General features: G+C 43.6%; 1 protein-coding gene and 1 long non-coding RNA gene across 2 annotated transcripts in view; one reads left to right on the top strand and one right to left on the bottom strand.

The window, feature by feature from the left end:
- LANCL3 (LanC like family member 3) overlaps positions 1-16,781 on the bottom strand; it is a 35,124-nt gene extending 18,343 nt beyond the window's left edge. The window contains exon 1 of the mRNA XM_072848330.1: positions 16,146-16,781. Within this exon, the coding sequence (XP_072704431.1) occupies positions 16,146-16,691 (546 nt within the window). The 5' untranslated portion in view covers positions 16,692-16,781. The remainder of the gene's footprint in view (positions 1-16,145) is intronic.
- Positions 16,109-25,414, top strand: LOC140645119 (uncharacterized). Its single transcript, XR_012039939.1, has 3 exons — positions 16,109-16,445; positions 21,233-21,349; positions 22,668-25,414. It is a non-coding gene; the product is annotated as an uncharacterized lncRNA (long non-coding RNA).
- Positions 25,415-25,640: the final 226 nt, after the last annotated feature.

Here is a 25,640-nt window from a genome sequence, read left to right on the forward strand (position 1 = left end):
TGCAATGCTTTCAATGTTTTGGTTTTTTCTTCCCATTTACAACCAATAAAAGCTTGGTTTTATGCATTAAGATGCTAAATAGGGATGCATGGAATGCCTGATAGTGACTGTATAATATCTGCACGGTTGTAACAGTTCAGTACTTTAGAGGAGTCCTTGACCTTCGCAAAATCTTACACTCATGGAAGAGAAGGACCTAAACTATATGCGACAATTTGCATAGTCCTGTGAACAGCTCAGTGAAAATCTCTGCTTAGTGTACTGCAGCACTGTAGCAAGCAAACAAAAAGTGTTAGGATGCATAAGAATAATACTGAAATGGTTATTAAAAAGCTACTTTTGCTATCATTGCTTTGTTCGTTCTTCTGATATTTCTCCAGGTCTGTTTTCCCATTATAAAAATAAAATAAAATTTAAAAATCAAGCAGAAACAGATATTTTAGAGACAAGTAAGAGATTCTCCTAAGAAGTGAAGCTAAAAAGTCTGCAACATTTATTTTCTGGACAGGAGGTAATTAATGTGATAAAGAACACAAAAAGTTATTTTATCTTGTAATATAAGAACAAAATGATAGCTTGTAAAAAGCATCAAGTTTAAAAACAAAATATCTCTCTGCTCACCCAAGACTCAAGTAAGCTGGGGAATTTATTTCTGCAAAATTTATCTGAGCGCACTCGCACTGTGGAATTTTAACAAACCAACTGAACCTCTCTATAATTAAGGTGAGAATTTTTTAAAAAGATTTTTGGGTTAATTGCCAGAAGTGCCCCACCACTCCAATTGAATTAAATTACAATTCTTCAGAGCCTGTGTTGTTTAAATAAATATTTTATCACCTTTCAACTCATCAAATATTACAATGTATGAACATTTATTCCTGACAGATGTTGCAAGGTCAAGTCATACAATCAAGTCCCAGAACTCAGCCCAACAGTTCTGGAAGAAAGGTAAACCCTTGTGCTTCAGAGCATAAAGCCAGTCCTTAAAAAATGCAGGTTAGGCGTGTTACAGACAACACATTTCAAAATTACCTTCCACAGACATTCGTGCAGCTACTCTGAGTCATCTAGTACTGGTACAAGATATTAAACCAGATGGAACATTGGAAACAAATCCTGGAGAAGAAAAATTTGTTTGTATATTACTGTGCTCCTCGCTGCAAGCAAGTGGAAGCATTCAACTGTTTGGACAATGTCCATGTTGTGCTGTATGTGACACAGTTTGAAAACTGTTACTCAAAGCTGTTCTGCAATTAGTGTGTCTCTGCCGTGCAGGAACAGTTTCTTTCCATGCTTATGCTTCGGGTGACAAAGAAACAGAGTGACTTTGGAGCCTGAAGTTTGGGGCACTTCCCTGCAGGCCCTGCTCTGAAGAACATTTGAGTATTTTATATAAGTAATTTCAATCAGAGCTGCAATAAGAGAGACTTGCTCAGCCATCAGCACACTCGGCTTAGAGGCATCAGCTTAAATTCTTGCACTGTGTCAGAAAAAGAAGGAATGTGAATTTGAATTGCCAGGTTACTGCTGAAATCTCAAGGTTATTGCATATAAAAAGGAGCAGACTATGACCCCCACTCAGACTGTAATTTGCTCAGAGCTCAATTTGGTCTTAAAACCTGTAAGGGTGACGAGAGGTGAACACATTCTGCCCTTGCTAATGGGAAAAGACATGATGCTTAGTTCGCTTTTACTCCACAGCAGGCCAGACGCTGCCTGGGGCTCTCTGAGAAGAGCACCTCCAGCAAACTGGGAGAGACTGCAGGAAGGAGAGAAGAGCTAGGTGGGATGTGCTCCCCAGCTGCAGCTTTACAGCCTCCTTTGGAGGAGACAGAGATGAGTTACAGCAGGTGAGATGGAGTGCAAACTGCTACTAGTGTGGGAAGGTAACTGGAAGGAGTTGTATAAACACCATGGAGAAAAGGGAGAGCTATAAATCTGTACCAGAGCTCCATGGATGGTGAGTGATGCAGCTGTTGACTTATGAACTTTGGCGTGGCTTATGTGCCCCACAATGCAGCACTCTCAGGATTTGCATGCCAATCAAAAGATGCCCAGAAGACTTCAAGGGCATAAACTAGGTGCCTTGGACATTTAGGCACATTCAACCTTAGTCATCAGCAGGGGAAAGTTTTGACAACAAAACTTTCAGGTCTTGGCATCCAGAGTGGGTTTTAGGCAATGGAAAGGCCTGAAGAATCATAGAGAGTGAATCGCTAATATCTCTGTTGGGTGGTACAACTGCGTAGGCAGTCCAAAATTTCACTGACCTTCTGGATGCCATGTTGTGTTAACCTCTACCAGGACTGGTTATGACTTTTCATTTATATTAGCTCTTCATTCCCATGCAGAATAGATGCAAAGAAATGTAACGTTAATTTACATTAAAGTAAGCGTAGAACTCTGATGCGCTATCATGTCACATCCAGATGTACAAGTAACGATGTAGCACACGTGCAGACAATATGCCAGCACTCACAAGTACACGAGTAACTCAGGCCCTGTCATGTTTAGCTTACTCGAATCTCAGTTTCTTCCTAGCACAGAGGATAAGTATTATAGATAATTCTCCCCAGATACATGTGCTTGTACTGCTAAAAATAAATCTTGTTTTAGCTCATTTTTTAATCTCTTGAGCTGTTTTCATACTTTCCCTCTGCCTCTGTATGGTATTTGGCACTTGTCTCAGTTTAAAAGCCAAAGCAATTCTTACCCAATGAGCTGCCTCTTCTGGATCATTAATGAAGATAACAAATAAGGCTGGTTCCTACATCAGTCCTTTATTAGTAGTTACGATTAGCTTTGCTTGTGGTCTTTCAGCCAATTCCAAATCCACAATGTCCCCATCCAAGCCAGCATGAATTAAGTTTTCAAGGAAGATTATCTTTGACACTGCATCAAAAGCCCTATTCAAATGTAAACAGGGTATTGGCTACTGCTCTTTCATCAGCCACTAATTTTATAATTCTATTATTTACAACAAGTGGTCTTGTTTGTCTCCCAAGACTTCTTTATTCTTCTAAGTCATGCTGCTTTATATGTATCATTCTATTATGCAGATATTTATGAGGCATGTGACATCTAGAAGTACATCTAAATATTTGCTGCTGAGGAACAATGTGGCTACCCATGAAATTAGTTAAATGAGGTAAACGACAAAACAGCATCATTCACAGGCTAACAGACGCATAAATTAGTCACTTTAAAGTAGCACCAGCATTGCTTTCAAGCAAAGGTAATTCTAGAGAACTCCATGCTGGCATCATGCCACTTTTACTTTGCATGATGATCTCCAATTTGTGCCATGCCAATAAGCCGCTGAATGAAGTATCAACTTAAGCTACAAGAAGAATGCTGACAACGTAATGCAGGAAAACCAGATGAAGGTGATCGAGTCCTCTAAGTCATCTGAATTTCACCCTACTCTTAGACTGTGGTAGCAGTCTGATGTGGTACAAGTCCTGATGATCTGTATGAGGCTCCTAGATCCTCCCAGGCACATCGACAAAGACAGTTCTGAAGCAAAAGACAGTAACAAAAGAGTTTCCAGTGGCATACAGTGCCATCAGCATTGCCTGGAAATACGCCCACAACTCCACATACAATTAAAGTCATACTTCAGATACAGACGGTCACTTATAATTCAGTACTGCCACATTTCAAGGGCAGAGTAAGAGTCATGGGATTAATCTGAGGAAGTGTGGGATACTGTGCTCTTTAAAATGTAGCTTACTTGGTAGTAATGGGATCACCATCTGAACTTGTCTCCTGGTTAAAAGATTGCCATTGGGTACTATAAGAAAATTAGGAAAGTGTTATCAATCTTCCCTTTGTGCAACTTATTCTCAGTTGTGACTGTGTATAAACCAAGCATGCTTTGGGAAAAAGAGACTGCTGTGCCAGAAGGTGCAGTTCAGATTACTCTAAAAGAGTTCAAACCTCACACTGAAAGGAGGAAGAGGAGTAAGAGCCATGAGACAAATCATACCACCATCAACAATAATAGCAAACATTCACTGCACTTAGCCATTACCTTGCATTTGTAAGTGCTGTATAATTAACTAACGGGAATTACTATTACCTCATGCTACAGATTACATTGTGTTGTCACTGCCGTGGGAGCACTCAATGCCATGCTTCTCTTCTGCTGGATTCATCACTGTACACGACTACTCTCCGCAGCCCTACAGGAGGAACTGTGCAAAGTGAGACAGGAAGGCCTGGCCAGCTATTTCTGGACCTACGGATGACAAAACGTGTTTTCCAAGTCAAGCTTGTTAAATCAAACTACCTCTATTTAAAATTCTTTGCCAGATACTTTTCCTACCTATTCTGTGGGCTTAATATTCTGATGCCCTTGGAGTAAAGCAGCTTGACTTCAAGGGCCCAGAAGGACACGGAAGTCCTCTGGTCTGTCCTGCAAAATTTGAAAAAGATCCCGTAAAAAACCAACAGAAAAAAACCTTCCTCACGGCCCCTGTGCTTACGGGGTGTCCTGGCTATCTGCAGGCACTAGGAAGAATGTTTTACCACCCCTGGCCTATAACTCAGCTTTCAGAAAAAGGTTTTGCCTTCTTCGCCTGAGGCATCCTTGGCTGCTCACACATGATGTGGGACCGGGAACTCCCCTCCTCCACTGGCAAACAGCAGTCTGAGGTGTTTGATTAATAAGGGGGCTTAGGAAATAATCTTTCCATAGCTCAGGGGGACAGGTACTTTTAGGGTATTTCTTGTCTTCCTTTTACTGTGGGCATGGTCCACTGCTTACGATCATCCAGACATTTGCACTAACAGACGTTCAGTGTTGCAGGGGTGCAAGGCACTGAAGAAGCCCTTGGGCTGCAGTATGCTCCAAGATTGTTTCATTTTTTAAAAAAATTCTTTACACTACAGCTCTTCAGATCCAGAACTTTCCCCATTACCTGCAAGAACCAGGAATAATTTTGTCAACCTTAATACTTCGCTACTGGGGGAAGATTTTGCCCTTCCTTGATACAGTAAAGATTGACAAGGAGGGACGCAACCAGTGTTCAAGGCTCTGCAGCAGAGCATGGCGCTAAATGGCTCCTTTTGACCCTTCTGGACTTCAGGCTCTTCCCTGCTTGCAAATGCAGGGGAAAAAACTGCAATCCTTTGCCCGTCCAAGGTGCTAGGGGAAGTCAGAGGGGGTGGAATAGCATTCTGAGCCTGCTTTTGGGCAAGCGGCAAACGGAGCAGGAATGACGGCAATTTATGGGAGTCACGTTTAATTTTTCTGGCTCCCCATGGGTGCTTTCCATGTACTACCTCAGGTATCGTTCAGCCTGGAGAAGAGAAGGCTCAGGGGAGATTTTATCAACGTATATAAACACCTGATGGGAGGGAGTAGAGAAGATGGAACCAGGCTCTTCTCAGCAGTGCCCCGTGACAGAAGATGATACTTAAAGAGAATGCTTTTTTACTGTGAGGGTGGCCAAGCACGGTAACAGGTTGCTCAGGGAGGTTGTGGAGTGGAGATTGAAAACCAAGTGGACACAGCCCTGAGCAATTCCCTCTGGCCAGTCCTGCTCTGAGCAGGGGTCTGGACCAGAAGATCTCCAGAGATGCCTTCCAGCCTTGGCCATTCTGTGACTCTACGACTGAGCCAAATCCAAATGTAAGTCAGTATGTCGACAGACTGTTCAGCCAGATGCCGTGGATTTTACTCCTCTAGAGATCTTTAGATTCAGCTCTGAGTTTGACTCAGCTTACCTGTGTGGTTTTTTAAAAATTTACGTCACAATATTTGTTTTACCAAAATAAGCTAGCAGTCCCACAGTGCTTAGAGAACAAAATCAAAATAGGACAAAGGCATTCCTACTATAACTCTGCATACATTTTGTCTTCTGGATATGTAGCAGTTGTATAAGCATTATTCCCAGGTATTTTTGCTGGCATAATAAAAAATGTGTATGTATGAAAACGGCAGCCTGGCATAAGAAAGCTCATGATTGATTCAGCTCTGCAAGACCAAGAACAAACAAATCAATATTTATTTAAAGAGCCTGAAGGAGTTTGTTTTGCTGTTCTACTACTAAGAATCTTCCCCGAGTTCATATTTGACCAACTTACGTCTGATCAAATTTAAACAGCTACATATGGAATGTGTATCTTGGGGTCCATTGCTATTGTAACTGTAAGTTTGACTAATTAATCACTGGCTCAGCCTTAGAAAACTAAAACAATTAAGTGTAACATTAGCCATTTCACAGATGGCAAGTAGAAATACCTAGAGATCAGGAGTTAGCTTTACAAAGGGATGAAGAACCTTAGTGAAAATGGCATGCTCAAAGTCCTATGAACATCTATGGCATGGGTGACGCTTCCAACCCCTGCCTGTAGTATTACTTTACTTCAAGACAATCTTTGCTATTGTTAGGACAGTTCCAGTAGTCCAAAAAACCACATCTGGTGATATTGGATTAAGCTATAAGAAACTTTTATAAAAATAAAAGGAGAGATTTCCATTGACTCATGCTGCTGGTGAATCCAAGACTATATAAAATGGCCCTCACTGAAGATGACAGAACTAGGGAGAGAGACAACACTGAGCTTTATCTTTATATTAGCAACAAAAGTAAATCAGAAGAACAGACTAAGTTTAACCTCCAGACACCTCCTCAGATTTCACTCATTCCTTGATTTCTACTGTGGACAAAATAATTGACTTAATATAGTCCTCTCAAATATATCGTTCCAACTATACTTCCACAAAGGAATCCTATCACTTCACAGATGTCCCCTGAATACATAATGGCACATCTGGCGTTACAACGTAGAATAACATATTCCCAGTTTTATTCAGGGAACAAAGGAAAGGAGATTCTGTAGTTGGCATTAATGGAACAAAGCTCCTCCAGTTGAAGAAGCTTCTCATTTTGTGTATCACAGCACCATTTCTGTGGTTCAATGATTGCCTGGCTTTACGTGACCCCTACCTACTTCACTTGTTCAGAGGCCTTTCCTAATGAATACCTGCGCATGTAGCAGCAGCCCATTAAAAGACTGCTGGATAACAGCAGATCATGAGCTGGATGTGAGTCAGTGTCACGCTGGTGTGAGATACAAACACCTTACTGAGCTGTATAAATAGAAACAAGACCTGGAAGAAACATAAAGTTATCTCTCTGCTCAATTAGAAAGGCCTGTGCCAGAACCACGCGTCCAACTCCTGGCACTCTTCAGGAAAGGCTGGAGGGAGTCTGGCAGAGTGCAATGGGAACGACTAGAGGTGTAGAAAACATGACACACATGGGAAGATTGGAAGGATTAGGATTGTTCGTTTAGAGAAGATTACGGGTAGAAATTACAACAGCCTTGAAATATATGAAGAGCTTCTGTAAAGAGCAGCAGAATTTCTCACTCTTTCTCAATGGACAGGACAAGGAATATCAGGCTTAAATTACAGCAAGATTCAGATTAGTCATTAGGCTAGACTTTCTAATAGGGAAGCTAACAAAACAGTGTCTCGGACAGCCAAGGCAGACTGCAGATCCTCCGTCACGGGGGGTATGAAGAGCAGGTTAGAGAGAGGCTGTCAGGGATGAGACAGGCACAGGTACACGTCTCGGGGGGCTAGATGGCAGGCTGAATTACCTCGCAAGGTCTCTACCAGTTCTTTGATTCTGGCAGGGGTATCATTTGGTTGTCAGGACTGAGCAGACAAACTGCAGAACGCTGCCAGCATGGAATATGCAATACCCACCATTTTCCAATTCTGCACTGACCCACCAGCGGAACGCTGCTTTGTCCTGTGCTGCTTCTAGCCCCAGGCCCACATACTTTTACGAGCAGCTTCCATTTCCTTGACACTGAAATCTAAATTTGACCAGCACATCCTCAACTCACAATCCTCAATTACGCTAACACTGTACCAATGAGGGAATAGAAGTATTCTGTGAAGAAAAAGATTAGCCACACAAAATACCTAAATGCCTCGGACAGCTAGAAGGTGTATTTATCTGCCACTTTTCCCTGGGTCATTCAGTGCTATCTGACATCCATGCCATCTTGCTCACGATCCACTGTTCTTCAACAAGAGATATTAAGCCGTTAAAATGAGGAATTTAGGAATGCTGATCTGCTGCAAAAATAGATTTATGGTTCTGCTCTCAGACATCAAAATATACTGAGCTGAGAAACACCAAATGACTCAGCAACAGCTTGGACTGCTATTAAGATACTTCTTGATCATGTTTGCCTGAAATGAAATAGCTATTTCAATTATTTTGCCTTGCAACTCCTAGAAAAATTAATCAGCTCACTATGACTTGAAAATAATCCTACAACATAGATAAGAAATAATTGTTTTTGACAGGGTATTTTCATTGAGCTTTGCTGTAATAGAGTGGACAGAAGGTTATGCAACATCACTCGGTGCTTAATCTCATGCTTGTCAATGGTCAAAGAACTGCATGACAGACACAGACAAAGAGGCATTTTGACAGACTGCCTTACCAAAAATGGTGACCTGATTGCATATATTGAATTCTGATTTTTTAAAAAGGGGGTGGAATAGAGAAGTTGGCTGACAAACAAAATCCCCATTTATAGCAAATGCCTTACACTGTGCTGTGCTGGGATGCTCCCGCAGCAGCAGCAGAGCAGGACCATGGGACTTTCCATTTTAATTGCCTCCCAGATCTCTACAGAGATCCTCTACTGCTTGGAGATAAGGCCGAAGGCAGCAGTTTACTGGCTGAATAAACTGCTCTGCAGTCTTTATACAACCCGTCAATAGGGTGGTGGGTGATTTTAAGACTGTCTGGCTGAATTAACAGAGAGTACGGTCTATTGATTTAATGGAGGAGAAAGGAAAGGAGAGGACGGCTTCTGTATTTGGGCCCTGCTAGTTGTGGTGCATAGCTGTCCTATGATTTACGTACAAGTCTAATGTTCTAACAATGTGTATTAAATGACTACAGAGAAACTTAAGGCTTAACTTTATCCCTCTATTTCAGTGCTGTAAAGTGCTGAGGATGTTACTCTTTCACTGGTAATCGTCGTTAGCCTCGTGCTCTTTTCCTCCTCTCAGGAGCAGCTCAGTCTTTCATATTTCTGCTTCTTTAGCCTGGTACCAAAGTAAGGTTTACTAACAGCATTGCCATTTAGGTTACATACTAATTTATAGTATTATATGCATGTAATAGGAAAATGTCAGTGTCAGAAGTACAGCAATGCTCATGAAAATGCCCATATTTGCTTCCAGACATCAAGTAGTTATCTCAGTTATTCCTTAGAGAAAGAAAATATGGAATATAAGACATAATGTTGTGCTCTGAATTTGCAAGCACTGAATGTGATGACAGCTATTTTTGTAAGTGTATGAGCCTATGCAAAGAGAATATGGAGACAGAAGAGTGACAAACAAAAAACAAGCAGACAAAAATAGTAACTTTCCTCAATGAAATGTAGTTTACTCCTCTGCCTTCTCCCTAACCTGTTTTCTCCCTGTCTCTACTCTTCTGTTGAACTTTTATCTTCTTCCAAATCGAGTACATTAGCCATCAGATCCACACCAGTTTGCCAGAGAACCTGATTTTAGTTTTAAATCTCCCCTGCTCCAGGGTCTGTGTTATTTCTTGCCTTTTTCCCCTCATCTTTGAATTCTGCTACCCCTCTGCAGCCTTCCATTTATATATTTTTGCCGATAACTTATTCTTTTGCCTTTTTATAATTTTTTTTATTGGCTCCTTTTTCCTCCTCTCTGTTCAGCCTCTGTCAAATGTCTTTTTTCCCCATGCCTGCCTGTTTCTCTACCTTCACACACTCCACCATATATGCATGTTCTACACATGCATTCTTTCTTTCTGCTATGTCATCCAGTGTTAACTGTGGTTTTTGGTCCTTTGTGAGAACCATGCCAAAAAATCGCTATTAGCCTTTGTCATGGAGGAAAATATAAATATCAACTATAGCTACCTGTAGAAACACAGTATTGTAATAAAGTTCTTTGACATATGTATAAATTATAACATACAAAAATCTGAAAACCTAAGGCAATAGATTTAAGAAACTTCCTGCACTGTGCCACCAAACTGACGACAAGTAACTAATGCTGTGAAGAACAGTAGCTTCCACCCAAGCCCTGCACCTCTCTGCTGGAGAGATCTCCTGCTTCTCTGCTTCAAACACTCTGACAGCTCTGGATGCTTCCAGAGATTCAGTCACCAGATACACTCCACAGGTCCAAAGAGCCGCTCAGCACCTTTTCCACAAAAACACCCTCGTTCCGAGTCCTGCGTTTTGTTCCGCAGATCTCCTCTTCAAGCCAGGAAGGCCACAGAGGCAGCACACTCTGCTCTGCAGAGGGCAAAGACACTTTCTGTTCAACACCTCTGCTTCTAGAAGGCAAAGGAGCAGTACAGACAAACTCCAAAAGGTGACGTAAAAGTTCTCCATGGTGATGATGAGGAAGATGACTGAACTGACAAAGTTTAAGAGTTAACTTCCAGTATGTGAAATTTAAAGGACTTAGAAGAAGGATGGGAAAGTAGAGATCTATTTTGGATACAAGAGACGCCTCTGAATAAATATATTTCTTTTTTTGTTAAGAACTGATATTATGACATCAGTATTACTGCTTGGGCTGCTTTTTCAGCAAAAAGATGCTGCTGCATAGGCAAACATTATTCCAACAGCACAAAGCACTACAGAGATATGACACTACTTTTGTACAAAACTGTCTTTTTAGAAGACGATGGCAGATTAATACCACTCTTAGCTATAAGCTGTTGAAATCCGTATTTCTGCAACAGAACAGATAATGTATATAGCTAAACTTGTGTCAATCAAACCTCCAGTCCTGGCAGGATCCACACCAAAACCTCTGCACTACAGTGCTTTTTACTGGCAGTTAAACAATACACTTGAAATTCAACATTTTCAACCCCAAATTTTCTACTTTATCCCTACAACTGGACATTCAGTGTCCACTGTGCTGAACTGAATCCAGGCGCCCATTATCAAGATATCCCCATCTCAGAATTTGAAGGCTGTTTAAAATCAAATATATTTGTGTTGCCCTGCTGAAGAGAAACAGAGAAATTCTGAAACGTAGACCCAAACTATTTCAGAATGCTTTCTAAAACAATCCAGATGTAAATAATTCCCTTTGTTTCACTGTTTACTTTAGAAAACTCCCCATTTTTAACTCCTGGTCTAAATTAATCAATTTAAGCAAATTCATGCAAAATCTAGCCCCTGTGTGTGGTTTGAGAAACCATGGCAGAAGAACGTACATTTAAAAGAGGCAAGATAGGATCAAAAGCTTTTTATCTTTACTGGTATCTCATTTAAATCATCTGTGGCAAAAAACGACATCCTGGCTGTGTAGTGGCCTGTGTAAAATGAAATAATGAAATCAGTATAGCTCCAGCTAGCACCATGATACTTGACATTTCAAACACCACAACGTTTCAGATAAACTGGCAAATTCTTCCACAGGGAGAAAGGACTTTAATGGGCATAGAGAAGGAATGAAATCTCACCTCAAAGGACAACCTTCCCTTTCAGGCATAGGTGAGATTAAAAGTCCGACACGGGGACCCTGTGCTACAGCACTTGGAGATGCATCTCTTCAGTGGGTATTTTGCAGATCTGCCTTTCTAAGGCCAGTCCACCGAGTGTCTTTCATAAACAAAATGTTCAGCATGAATACATTTACATTCCACTTTAAAGAGTCGCAAACGAACATGTTCTAGGCACGCTTCAGGAAACTCTTTCTTCTCACACTTTCTGATTTTTTTTCTGAGATTGAAAAAACCAGACAAAAAATGTGAAGTAACCTATAACACTACGTGGAGGGAAGACTCTGAGGAACAAGTAATATCATCTAAAGATGTCTGAGGAGTTGAAAGAAAACCATTTAATTCATTTGTATCTTCTCTCCCAGAATATTATGAAATACACTGGCTGGACCTGTCAGGTCCCATGCACTGCACATCAGTCTGTTCCACTGCCTTTTAAAGCCAGTCCTGCCTCACACCTCCCCTGCTGTGGCACCCAGACCCCAGACATCGCACAGCAGTGCTACTTCTGTTTTCTATGGACCAGGTGAAGTTGGTCAGCTTGATCTGCAGTCTTGTGAGGTCCAAGAGAAAAGAGGCTCTGGTGACAGACAGCAGCCAGGGTAAGTATCATTTTTAGCAGGGCTCTACACTCAATGGAGTCCTGCCAGAAAGGCCACTGCCCTTTCTGGGCATCTCATAACAGAATAACATCAGAATTATGCCCTCCCCGTGACAGGACAACAACCTCAGAAATACATACCAAATCATGACATCGCATTTGTTGAAAAAGGAAACTGAGATGTCCCTCTGCCACAGAGACAGAAAGCTTAACCACGTAATGGCATAAAAGAGCCCAGGGTCCCTGTAGGCTCTCAAGACTCACCCCAGTGGCTCAGCCCCTGAAGGAACTGGTTTGGCCGTGTTGCTGGCAGAGTGTGCTGGTTCAGTTTGTCACCACTGCAACTGCAGGCAAAGGTCTTTTACAGTGTCCCCAGTGTCTTTCAAAACTACAGCCTCTAATGAAACCATAGCATCAGGCAGTCACGCAAAGTGCTGCCCTCCCTCCTACATGGTACACTGCTATCCAATGCTGTCTTTTCTGCTGCAACCCAGAGCTAGTGGAAGTCAGTCAAGCTCATCGGTTCGGTCAGTTATTAAAAGAAAACCCAAGCTGTGCTAAAAGGCTGTAACATCTTAGCAGACGGTGATGCAAGAAGCCACTTGAACTTCTGTACCTTCTCCTCTGTCCTCTGACAGTTACATTGCCAGAAGGAAGTGCAACTACCGAGACACACCATGCTCCATCAACCACGAAATGGGACAGAAACATCACTGAGAAAAAATGAGGAGAGGATAAAATACCATCTGAACAGGGGGATGGGACCACCATTTTAATGGTGTCTTACCACTGTTTGCACAAGCAAATAGAGACTGAGTGAAGAGAATTAAAAGCAGGACTGACAGAGTTCCCCAAGAACACATAATGAACCAACCATCAGAAAAAGAGGTACCCAAAGAAGACAGAACAGAAACAAAATTTCCCCTGAACAGTGAAAACACAGCAGTTAAGGACAGCTAAAGTACATGCACCTTATTTATATGTACCTTATACAAATGACATATTGTTTCTGCCAAAACAATATTTTACTGGTCTCTGCCTGGGAAGCGCTGACTACAATGTAATGGAAATTAAAGAAAGGATGAAAACAAACATCTTTCCTAATGCATAGTGCATCATGAAAGTCAGATCCTGTTAAGCCTTGACTGCTGAAGTAATCCCTACTCATGCAAAAACTCCCAATTAAAATTCATCAGGGAAAAATTAGCCTAAAACTCTGAAAACCAGCTGAATGTAAATGGCTTCTTCACTTGAGGTCAACGTTATTCAACAGACTGGATCCTTCAGGACAGTCCATTAACTTTCTGAAGAACATGTGAAGCTTTAAAACACCAAGACTCTTTAGCAAGAAACTGAGGCATCAGGGCACAGCAGCTGAGCTAAACTGGCATTTACTGAAATAAAATAGTCTCCTTCCTGCTCTGCCCAGAAAAACCAAAAACCAAACCCACAACATAAATTGTAAAATTCGCTTAAAAAGCCCTTCTTCAAGGGCAAGAAATTTCTTGTATATAGGTCACTATTTGACTTCTTCAGAGGAAAAAAAGCAACCATACGGGCAGCAGCAGCTCTATTTCAATGTAAGGAATGGATTTCACTTTGTGCTGGAAATGTTTGCTCAGCGTCCTCAAAAAAAAGAACGTGGGAAACAAGAAAACATGCTGCAATGAGCCATGTGAGACTGTGCACAATCAAATTACAGGAGGTAGCATTTTCCAGTGGTTCAAATCACAAGACGTTGCTTCTATTCTGGGATGTACCTGGCTTACCGTTTGACCTTGGGTAATAAATGACATGCACTCTCTCTGGGCATCCCTTTTTTCATTTGTAAAAAGATGCAGGGTCTGGTCTGGCAATGTACTAATTAAAATAATTCTGTATTAGGATGGTAACGTTTATCAAAGGACCCATATTTTGCTCAAGCATGAGTACACATAGACTAGAAATCATTATTTTCCTCATTAAGGAGCAAAATATTCTAATTAAAAGTTTTAAATTTTGTTAAAACTAAAAATTAAAGTTGGTTTTATTAATACTTAACAGTTTAGATTATTTTGATTTATTTCTTGCACTATACATTTAAAATTACAATCTGGTGACAGAATAAATAATACTATGGAAGGATGTTAGCTTACCGATTAAAACATCGGCAAGGGGACGCAGAATGTTTTATTGTCAAAATAAACCCCTTTATGATTGTACTTCACCCACCTACTAAATGAATTCCACAATAAGTGCATACCTGTGCTCATCTGTGGGGATGTTTAACTCTTTACAGCTGTGTAAAGTATAATTTTTCAGCAAGCAAGCAAGCAGAGAGGAGAGCTTTCCCCTTCTTCACACTGCCTTTCAGAGGTGATTTCACCTACTCTCCAAACTGTTCAGCGATTGCTCTCAAGGACGTAAGACAAATGGATGAAGGAACTAAATGAAGCAGTAGAGTCCAGGGTGCTACCTCATTCAGCTGGTATCTCACGACACCATCATAAGCATGGACATGGGTACCAGACACACTCCCCCAGCGCAACCTGAACTAACAGGGATGGCTTATTCCTCTGTGAGGAACCATCCCCTCAGGCTGGCACTGCTGCACACTGCACGTAGGATTGTGATGCATCTACAAAACGTTCCTCACATAGACAATGCTGTCAGAATAAAAAGTTTGGTTATGTTATGATTATGAATAACATAATCATTTTTATGGTTATGGTTCTTCAAACAGAATCCTGTACAAAGAAACAGTTAGCACGTATGGTATGCTACTTTAAATGCTTAGTGCTGTAAGAATTTTTGTTCGAGGCAATCAAAACATTCAACTGACTTAACATTCTTCTTGCCTTCTCTGGATACCCTGGAGTCTCCTGACTCCTCCATTAAATGAATTTCCTTGGACTTTGATTGCAGTGACTGGTATTGGATGGGGCAGAGCCACTTGCTTTTACATCATTTATTTACTTGTAGTAGTTGCTTCCTCTCCCAGGAGGAAAGAAAGCCAGAAGCATATGAACTTGCAAATCAGTGATTAACAGAGGAAACACAGATTGGACCTGACAAGAGGACAGGAACAAAAATCTAACAAATGCCTGCTCAGATACCGCACTGACCACTTAGTAACAAACACCACAGCAAACAGAATCAGTTGCATTAATTATCATGCTGCAGTCAGTGGAAGCTCTGAATTTCAGCACTGACAATGACAATATTCTAGGGTAAAGTCCCGACGACTGAAACCAACAGCACGCTGAACCATAATCACATCTCACGCTTCCAGAAAAAAACAGCTCTCATTCATGAAAAGCACCAAAATACATGGCCGGATTTCCAAAAGACTACCAGCTTCCATACGCTGGTGTTAGTAAAACCAGGTGCCTCTGAAAATCTGGTTCCTTGCTTGCAAATGATAGCACAGCACCACTTATTATTATAAGGTTCCTCACTCTCTTTTACCCAGCACTATTCCTTTTCTTACCCACTTCATTTCATGGAAATATTCTTGAAAAGCCCGGGGTTGCTCCTGCCAAATAATTCACCCCCTGGCAACCAACAGCTGATGCTCTCGGCGTGCCGCGGGAGGGACCTGCGGCGGGGTGCAGCGCCCTGCTCCCGGAGCCCTGCCCCAGCAGCGGCACCGCATCCCGCCCGCCCGATGCCCCCCGCTCCCTCCTGCAAACGATGCACCTTTTATTTTAGGGAGGGAGCGCTGCGGAGAAACAGGTACTAGAGAAAGCTCCCCCGGGGCTCCTCCTGAAGCGTGCCCCCAAAGTGCAAGCTGGAAAAGGCGCTTCTTTGCCTTTTGTTTTTTTGTTGAAAGCCCCGGTACCGGTGCATCCCCCTCCACCGCAGAGCAGAGGCGAGGGCAGTGCCCTGCTTCGGCAGCAGCGCGGGGCGGGACGCCGGGGCGCCAGCCCGAGGCACCGCCGCCCGCTCCCAGGAGACCCGCCGACGGCCCCGACGGCGGGGCCGGTCCCTCCGGGTGTGACCCGCCGCCCCGCCCTTACCTCCATGCCCAGCCGCTGCTTCAGCACCAGGGCGGCGCACAGGTAGCCGGCGCGGCCGACGAAGAGCTCGTCGGAGCCGCACTCGAGGAAGGAGAGCGGGGCGCAGACCTCGCTCAGCTCCCGGAACTTGCCCAGCGGCCGGGCGAAGTCGGGCAGCCCCAGGGCGCGGTAGACCAGCGCCGCCACCGCGTACACCCCGGCGCCGCCCAGCAGGAAGGCGGCGCGGGTGTCGGCGTCGGCCTCGCCGCCGCCCTCCTGGTAGCGCAGGCAGGCGTCCACGACGCGGCGGGCCGCTCGCAGGTAGGCCTCCCGCGACGGCGCGAAGAGCGGGCACTGCGCGACGTGGTAGAGCATGTAGGCCACGCCGGCCACGCCGCCGTACAGCCCGCCCTGGCAGCCGCGGGGGCCGCCCAGGGGCGGCAGCTCCCGCAGGATCCGCTCGATGGTGGCCGTCACCAGCGGCACCGTCGCCTCCCTGTCCGGCGCCGCCGCCGGGCTGCCCGGGTAGTCATCGAAGCGGTTGGCGAAGCAGCGCTGGCTCTCCATGCCCCCGCCGGCGCGGCGCGGCGCTCTGCGCAGCGGGGAGCGGCGGGCAGCAGCGAGCGAGCGAGCGAGCGGGGAGCTGCCGGGGGAGGGGGCGGGGGAGCGGGAGGAGGGAGCGCGGGGGAGGCGGGAGGGAGCGGGAGAGGCGGGAAAGGAGGGCCCCCACAGACGCCCGCCGGCCGCTGGGGAGGGTGCGCGGCGCTGCCCGTCAGGGGCGGCGGGCGAGGCGGCCGCTGCCGAACCGCCGAGACCGGCGGTGGGAGCGAGACCGGCCGGTCGCCCCGGCACTGCCGGGGACGGGTCTGCCACACGGCGGCCGCCGCCTCCCCCCACCCCGGGGCGGAGCGGCCGCCGCTGCCGCTGCCCCCCTCGGCGTCCCTCGGCGCGGGGGCCGTAGGCCGGGGCCCCACCTGCCTTCAGCGAGCGCTTGCTGAGCGGCCGCTGGACTGTCGGAGAGGTGGCTGCGACTGACCCGGATTTCCAGAGCGCCGAGCCGAGCCATGGGGGAGGCCGGCCCGGTTCTGGTGTCCGGCTCGTCCTGCCGGGCGCATCGTCCTTCCCACATCGAAGGCCCTGCTGAGCCTTCGCCCGACCCGTCCGCAGATCCCCGAGGACAAGGGGTTTATTGGGTTTTTCATCCTCTCCTGCCCCACTGCTGCCGGAAGATTTGGCTCAGGGCCGAGTGCCGGGCCTGCAGGAGAGATCCAGGGGCGGGAAGGGTGGCCAGAGGGCTGCTGAGTTATTCATTCCTCGGGGGCTGCTGCAGCCAAAGCTGAAGGATGTAGCCGAACCCAAACGAGGGCCGCCTGAAGGCTAATTTACATGGAAAGCTAAGCAAGTCCCCAGCAGACCAGCAATGGCACAAGGCCATCTTTGGCCCCTTTCCTTCATGCATGAGCCAAGCAGAGCTTACATGAACGGAAAATTTAGGCCACCGAATAGATTCCTAGTTAAAGGGAAAGAAAGAAGGAAAATCTTGAAGCAGATGCTAAGACCAGCTCTTACATGATACAAATACACAATTGTCACATCTTCCCCTGACAATGTGAACTTGTTCAGCACGAGTGAATTTAGCATCAAAGATCCATGACTTACGGTCACCTGGTGGTCTCTGGTGCTTTCTCGGGAGATGCAGCCTTTGTAATCGAGGGCCTCCCCAAAGGAAGGTGGAAGCAGCAGCTTGCTGGAGGCTCCAGCCAGTAGCCATCAGCTAGAACAGCAGTAGCAAGAGCCAAAGCACTGTCCTTTGGACATTGAAAGACCTTTCTAGAGTTGTGGCTGGCTTCTCTCTGCTGCATGCTGGCTGCTTGTTTCAGCCCTCTTCCTGCCTCCCCCTCAAAGTCCTTTCAACTCTCTGCAGCTCCTCACTTGCACTTTCATACCCACTTTTCGTTTCAACTCACCTGTCCCTTTTCTTTCCTTCCCTTTTTTGGGTTTATGATCTGCTCAGAGACATTTGCTTCCACCCTCTGATTTTGGTTGCTACGCTTTCCTTCAATGCATTTTTGCCATGTTTATGTACATTCCAGGTACTACCTACTAGTCTATGCTTGTACAGTGTTCCTTAAAGCCCCATGTTTTGGTTTATTCACACCTGTACCATATGTGGTTTCTACTGCACAGATCTTGGCGCTCTAGAGCATTGAAAATATGAAAATGCCCTACCAATGGGTAGGACATCTCATTCATGTATTATTTTCTGTCATAAACTGGCTTCTTTTGGCCTTTTGATAGGGTTCAGGGTGTAGCTTAGGATTTTCCAACATGATTTCTGTTGGTTGTAGAGAAGTGTATTCCATAAGTGCTCTTTTAAGTGAAAATTTGGGAGTTTTATTTTTCATTCTGACACCATTTATTCCACATTTGGGTGATGCTTGCTTCATCTTTTCAATCTTTTTTTCAAATTAAAAGGGCTGGTATTTTCCTGCAATCTTTTGGGGTGGGAGGTGTCTCAGACACGGTCTTCCCGTTGATGTGAAGGAATCCCCTCACTGGAGGTGCTTGTCGCACTGAAAGTAACCACGCGAGTGACCTTGACACAGGCACCTCTCTTTGAGAACCTCAGCAAGGGGAAATGGATCTCTGCCAGTTTCAGCAGCAAAGGATTTAAGAAAAAGACAGACTTTATAAAAAAATCAGTTGGGTTAGCAACACTTTTCTACATGAGGGTCAAATAAGACTGCTACAATATTTTTCAAAAAGGAATCAGTAATGACATGCTGAAAAGGAACGTCTTCCACGCTGTGGAGAGTCTCAACAAAGTAAAGAGTGCTTAGCCACTGTAGGGTTAGATGTCATACAGCAATCAAGCAAGAAATGAGGATGACAGTTTCTGCTGTCCTTTTTTGTATAAGAGTATTAAACCACCAAAGCCAAAAGGAGAGCTAAATTAAAATTACACATGTGCTTCTTATAGCTGTAAAAAAAATAAGTCTTACACTGCTCATGTTTCCATGTACAAAAAGTTTCATGCTTTTAGACAGGATGTGTTCTGTATCTTTTCCACTCAACCAAGCATAGATGCAGTCCTGACACGAATGGAAGAGAAGTAGGGGTGATTCTCAGATGTAGATCATGTATCTCTCTTCAGATCATCCTTTGAGGTTTGCCCTCCTCTTGGGTCCCAGAATAAGTGTGGGCCTCCAGTATATGGCTTCAGCTTGAGAAAAATGTGAGTTCCCCCCTCTCGCCCCTCTGCACTGCTGCAGCTCCCTGGTTTGTGCTCCCTGGGCATGCCATGCCTCCTCTTTGGCTCTGTAAATCTGATGCACCAAGCCAAGGAGAGGGAAACAAATTATGGATTGTACAAGGAAAGGATGTAATACTGGCGTGGTGGGTGGAGGTAACTGTGGAGTAGGGAGCTGAAGCCTCAAAGCTATTTCCTCTGTTCTAGTAAATCCATCATTATGGACCACATATTCTGGAGATATGCTTGTTCCATATTGATAAAGTGTAGAATCACGGAATAATTCAGGTTGGGAGGGACCTTAAGAGATCATCTAGTCCAACCCATGCTCAAAGTAGGGCTGACTACTTATTGGTGTACTTGTTCATGTATGCTTGTTCACTTCTACTCGTTTATTTACATGTTCCTTCAGGGAATCCATGCCACCTGGTATTTCCAACAGAGCACAGTAGTCTGTCCTCAGCTGTAGTGTTGGGACTGGAGGCATCTCCTAACAAATGTCTTATGAGTTAGTCTATCATTTGTCTTGTATACTTTTTACTAACATAACAATTTAGTGTGCCTTCAGGATTTTTGGATACCCACATGGTTGCCAGTTTCATTCCTACCCAGTATTCCACATCTCTCCTGAGCTGAAGGTGAAACACTGGGCTCCCATACACAGGCTGAGCTTCAGTAACAGAAGGGTATTTAGTGGTGTGAACACATTAGCAGGGTTGTGCTAGAGGGTCTTCAGGCTGGTTTGAGCACACCAGCTGTTAAATTCAAAATTAGTTTCCGCTCTACCTATTAAAATCGGCCATCAGTACCCCTTACTGCCCAGTACTGCTGTTCCCTCCCCGCAGAGCTTTGCCACTGCAGGTCAGCTTTGCCACTGCAGGTCAGCTCTGCAGCTAGCTCCTCTCCCTGCCTGTTTGGGCTTTGTCCTGGGAATCCACACTGCTAAACGAGTGGCTCTGGGGTTTACAGGGTCACCCCTATCGCTGCCCTGTAACCAGTTCATGTTTGGTAGGCAGCTGGCTCTTGGGCATTTGGCAGAAGATAATTAATTAGGCAGAGCTGTTTCATGTCCGCATTAGAAAAGAAGTACTTGTGTTCCCTGTATGCCCTTCTTCTACCTTCTCTGCCATGGGCTCTTGGAGAGGAAATCATCACTGCGCACTGCAGAGACCATGCTAGTAGCCAAAATATGGAGGAGCCTGATCAGGAGTCATGCAGCGGAGGCAGCCCCAAGGATTTCATAGCACTGTCGATCTGTAGCCACATTGCCTCATCAGTCTCTGGTTGCTCAGTATATTCTGATTTCTTAACACAAGTACTTTTTTCATTTCTCGGGTTAGGCTATCCTGTTCTGTATGGACTCCACTTACAAAGCTACACAAAAGCTTTTGTGGTTTTTGTTCCATGACAATCAATTGACAGTGATATGAGGAACTGTTTTGAAAATGAAGTGCTTCTTGGCATTGCACAGTGGAATCTCTTTTCCTAAGTCAACCTTTTATTCTGTTACTTGTGTATAGTTGATAATACAAACATAATTTCTGCATGATAGAAGTGATATAACTTTTGGTGCATGTGTTGCCATTTCATCACAAGGAAAATTACACATCAGAAGACAAAGCATGTTATTTCACAGAGATTACGTTAAATATTGTGTCAGATACTTAAACTGTGCTACCTCATTTGAATTCCAGTGGGTATACAATGACTGCTCTTGTGCTTTTATGCAGCAGGCCTAGACTCTAAGGCTTGCATGTATTTGTTGTTAATCAAGCTGGTCCATGAGCAGTGGAACTAATAAGGTCTGGTGTCTGACTGATTTGTTTTCTGCTTTCCATTATCACCATCTTATTCCCAGGCCTGTCCCGTGTTGGCATTTCTCACCTTGGTCTCTGCATCCCAACCATGCTCTTCCCATTTGGTGTGAAGCATGTGCTGCGGATCGCCTGGGGGACTTCGCAGGTGTCTGTGGCTGGTGAGTGGAGTTGAGTTACCATTGGCCCGTGGTAAGGGACTGCACTAAATTACTTTTTGCTCCAGGGGCGTACTGAATTTCTGTCCACTACTCAGTTTCATGAAACTTAGGAATTGAACAGGAGTTTAATTTCTTTGAGACTCTGTCTTTATTACAAAATTTGGTTGAAATTGGCCAACAGATGCAAACTTATCGGGATAGCGGGAAATGCTGAATAGGTAGATGGACAGTCATGCATGATCATGCAAACCTGGTTTCTTTAAGAAACAAGGCTAGAAAGTTTTTGGTTTGGGTTTTTTTTTTATGAGAATATACAGTAAACAACTTAAAGGTTCTTGTAACAAGATACTGAATGTGTGGGTAGAGGTACTCATTGCTTACGGAATTGGTTCTGCTTACAGAATATTACATTTTCCATTTGGAGAGGTAGGCTAATTTTGGTAAGGGTTTCAGCGTAGATAAAAACATAGCAGCTGCTATGAAGTCTCTGAAGAGCGTATTACATTTTTCAGTATCTCTATGTAGACTTATTTGCGATTGGTGAATCACCGTTCAGCTGTTGAAAAATGCCAGGGCTTTCTGCAGAGCAGGAGGTTTGAAATTCTGAGTTTTGTCTTAACTGGCAAAAATTTAACTTCAAAATAGCATTACCTTGACCCTATCCTGAGCTTTTTCCATAGGCATTGTTATTCCTAGCATTCCTTCCCTTGGCGTGAACCTACTCAAACTAGCAGGATGGTGGAGCTCTTTCCTGCAGACAGGTCTGTCACAGTCCACAGGTTCTTTGTCCAGCAGATTATGTCCAATTTTTTTATGTTCAAGGTGATCTCTAATGAACCACAAGTACTCTTAGATGCTTAGAGAGCAGTAGTTAACCTGCAGTTCTCTGCATGGTTCTGACATTGGCTAACAGAATAAGGAAGCAAAAAATCCCACTGTGCGCTCCACTGTTAATATTAAAACAAAACAGTTATTTTTGTCTTACTAATTAGTCTGTCAGTACAACATACATTGTCAATTCTAAATTTCCTTAAGTGCATCTATTCTACAATTGATGTCAGTGTGAGATCCAAGATTTTAATTGTAACATTTTTGTCAGAGCTGGAATTTGGAACCATTTCAAAGTACAGGAACAAAAATCAATATCTGAGATCAAGTAGTGTTTTTACCTGAAAGCAGCTAACATTTTTATCCGTAATGTTTTACTTGAATTTTCTTCTCTGTACATTTTGCTGCTGCCTTTGTGCTAGCTCATCTCAGTAATTGCTGTGATGGAAATGTTACACTTTTATTAACGGATCGTGCTTCTACTTGCCAGGGCAGGGACCCCACCCGGCGGGCCTCATCACACAGCACCTGCAGGTGATGAAGAGAGCTGGGGACTGTGACTGGGCCCATCGCAGCCCTGGGACCACACAGCCGCAGACGCTGAGTAATAATACATGTTGTTGGAATTTCAGGCTATAAGACTAAGTCTGATAAGAAAATGTCCTGGGGCCTTAATGACAACTAATGATGATAGTGATGATAATGGTTTTATGTCCTTGAGGAAAGACGGCACCTCCAGAAACAAGTTACCCTTTAATGATATGCTAGGAAGTTGGATACATGCTAATGTGGACGGAAGATTTCCAAGTTCTGAATCATCAAAACTAGTGCAGCATTTGACCTTTTTTAAAATTTCCATCTTGGCCATGCATATTGACCAGGTCTAAATTTCTTAGTTTGACATATTTGAGACATTCATAGTGCCAGTGATATGCTGTGTGTTACAAGATATGTACACATGCATGGTCACACACATAGAAATACAATATTGTCCAGAAAAACCTTCTTCCAGGTGGTTTGTTGGGTGGGGGTTTTTTTTGGTCCAACTAACAAAGCCATAAGACAAGGCTGAGTTTCCAAAAATGAAAACTTTAATATAAGACTTTTTCTGAGAACTTTTTATCCCAGCTATTTTCAGCATAACCTAAGGAGTAAAGTAGCCTAGGTTAGGGAACCCGGAGTCATGCAAAATTACACGGGTCCAGCTTTGTGCAAGTGAGAGCAGCCTGGCCTAGATGCTTTCATCAATCTGCAGAATACTGACTTCTCTCTATGGGGTCCTGATGAATTATCCCTTACAACTGCAGACCTAGGAAAACATAAAATAACCTGACTTTGCATGTATGGTTTTTGTCCACTTAAAGAATGAAACGACTTAATTTAAGACATAGAAAATAAATGAGGTTGATACTCAAGAAAACTGCAGTCACCTCAGGAATTTTTTGGATTGAGACATTTTAAAGAACAATTCTCGATATATTCACAGGATGACAGAATGGCTGAGGTTGGAAGGGACCTCTGGAGGTCATCTGGTCCAACCCCACTGCTCAGGCAGGGTCACCTAGAGCCAGTTGCCCAGAACCATGTCCAGATAACTTTTAAATATCTAAGCATGGAGACTCCACAACCTCCTGGGGCAGCCTGTGCCAGTGCTCAGTCACCCTCACAGTAAAAAAGTGTGGGTGACTGATGTTCAGACAAAAATTCCTGATGTTCAGACAGAACCTCTTGTGTTTCAGTTTGTGCCCTTTGCCTCTCGTCCTGTGACTGGGCACCACTGAGAAGATCCTGGCTCCGTCCTCTTTGCACCCTCCCTTCATGTATTTTTCTATACACTGATGAGATCTCTTCTCCAGGCCGAGCAGTCCCAGCTCTCTCAGCCTTTCCTCGTATGAGAGATGCTTCAGTCCCTTTATAATCTTAGTGACCCTTCACTGGACTCTCTCCAATAGCTCCATATCTGTCTTGTACTGGGGAGCCCAGAACTAGACACAGTACTCCAGTATTATTCTTGGTCTACTAAATTTTAAGAGTCCATAAAAGTTAGTTTATTTTTTATGTAGATGTTGCAACTGAACTGAAAATAGGTCTCAGAAGAGAAAATAGCTAAGGAGGCCAGAGTTTTTAATTGTTAGGAATCCTGAAACAACGCATGGAGCTCTTTTTTTAAATACAATGATAATGTTTTCTTGGGAAAGTGCCAAGAACATTTCAAAATCAATTTCTGTTCACATTCATTTAAAGCTCTTGCACTTAGTACACTGTCTGTCTTCATTTCATTGCTATATGTTAGTCTGATGGGATGCATAGAAGCTATGTTAGACTGTGCTAGATGAAGATTTATCTGTAGCAGTTTATGCTATTTTGCTTGTTCAGCATCCAAGGGGGAGGTAACAGAAATGTGAAATATATTATACTCTGTTTTGTTGGGGTTTTTTTAGTAGGAGCAAGCTTTATTAGTGGTTTGAAGTTATGAATTAGAATAATATAAAGTATTGTTATTGGACTTTGAACAAAAATATTTTGCTTTATTTTTGCACCCTCAAATGTGTAACCTATGATCCAGGAAATGTTGACACCTGGGATTTATCTTACATGTGTGAATAGTCCCTCACTGCTCTCAGTGGATATGGTTTGCAAGACCATGCTCTAAGATTGTTCCAGAATGCTATTAACCATTTTTGGTTTTCTAGTCTTCAGTTTGCAAATGCCTTTTAAAAAGAAGCTAGAGGATATGTAAAAATAATTCACAGCTTCATGAATTATGCAGGGAGACATTCTAGTTCCCTGTTGATAGGCAAAGTGTTCAGGTACTGAGTTATAAATTTGGATGGGATATTACAAAATTAGGCTCTGATTCAGTAAACCATATGGGTCAGAAGTATTGCTCACATACTTGATATAAAGCACATGCTCGAGTGGATCAGACCTGTACTGCTCTGGCACAGGATATAGCGCATTTGCCCTTTCCAGCTTTCTGTAAGTTGAGATTTCTCTGAAGTAGGCAGAATTAAGGCTGTTTAAAGGGCATTTTAAACCTCTTAAGACTTCACAAAGTGACACTAGTGAATGACAGAAAGAAACCCACGCTGCCTTTTCACACAAACATGGTTATTATAAGTTCTCTATGTGAGCCAGATGATTCAAGTTCTTTAATTAAAAAGGCAATGTAGATAAAGGAAATTATATATATGTAATATTTATACACAAAGATAAATTTTATATATATATGTATGTATAAGTTCATGTTTCAAATTTGAAAATAAAACTTGCTCTGGTGAGTCTGCAAATCATTTTGAAATGGACCCATTCCTTTCTCTGATTATTACCTTTGCTTTTACACCTCATCACAACCAAACAAATCCAAACAGTTATACCTGCTCATTTACTGCTTGGTTTATTTGCTGGTTTCCAGACTGCTGCTGGTAGTCAGCCTTTTTTGTGTCACCTCATTCCTTTCAGC

Source organism: Ciconia boyciana, chromosome 1 (assembly GCF_034638445.1).
Source record: "Ciconia boyciana chromosome 1, ASM3463844v1, whole genome shotgun sequence".
NCBI lineage: Eukaryota > Metazoa > Chordata > Aves > Ciconiiformes > Ciconiidae > Ciconia > Ciconia boyciana.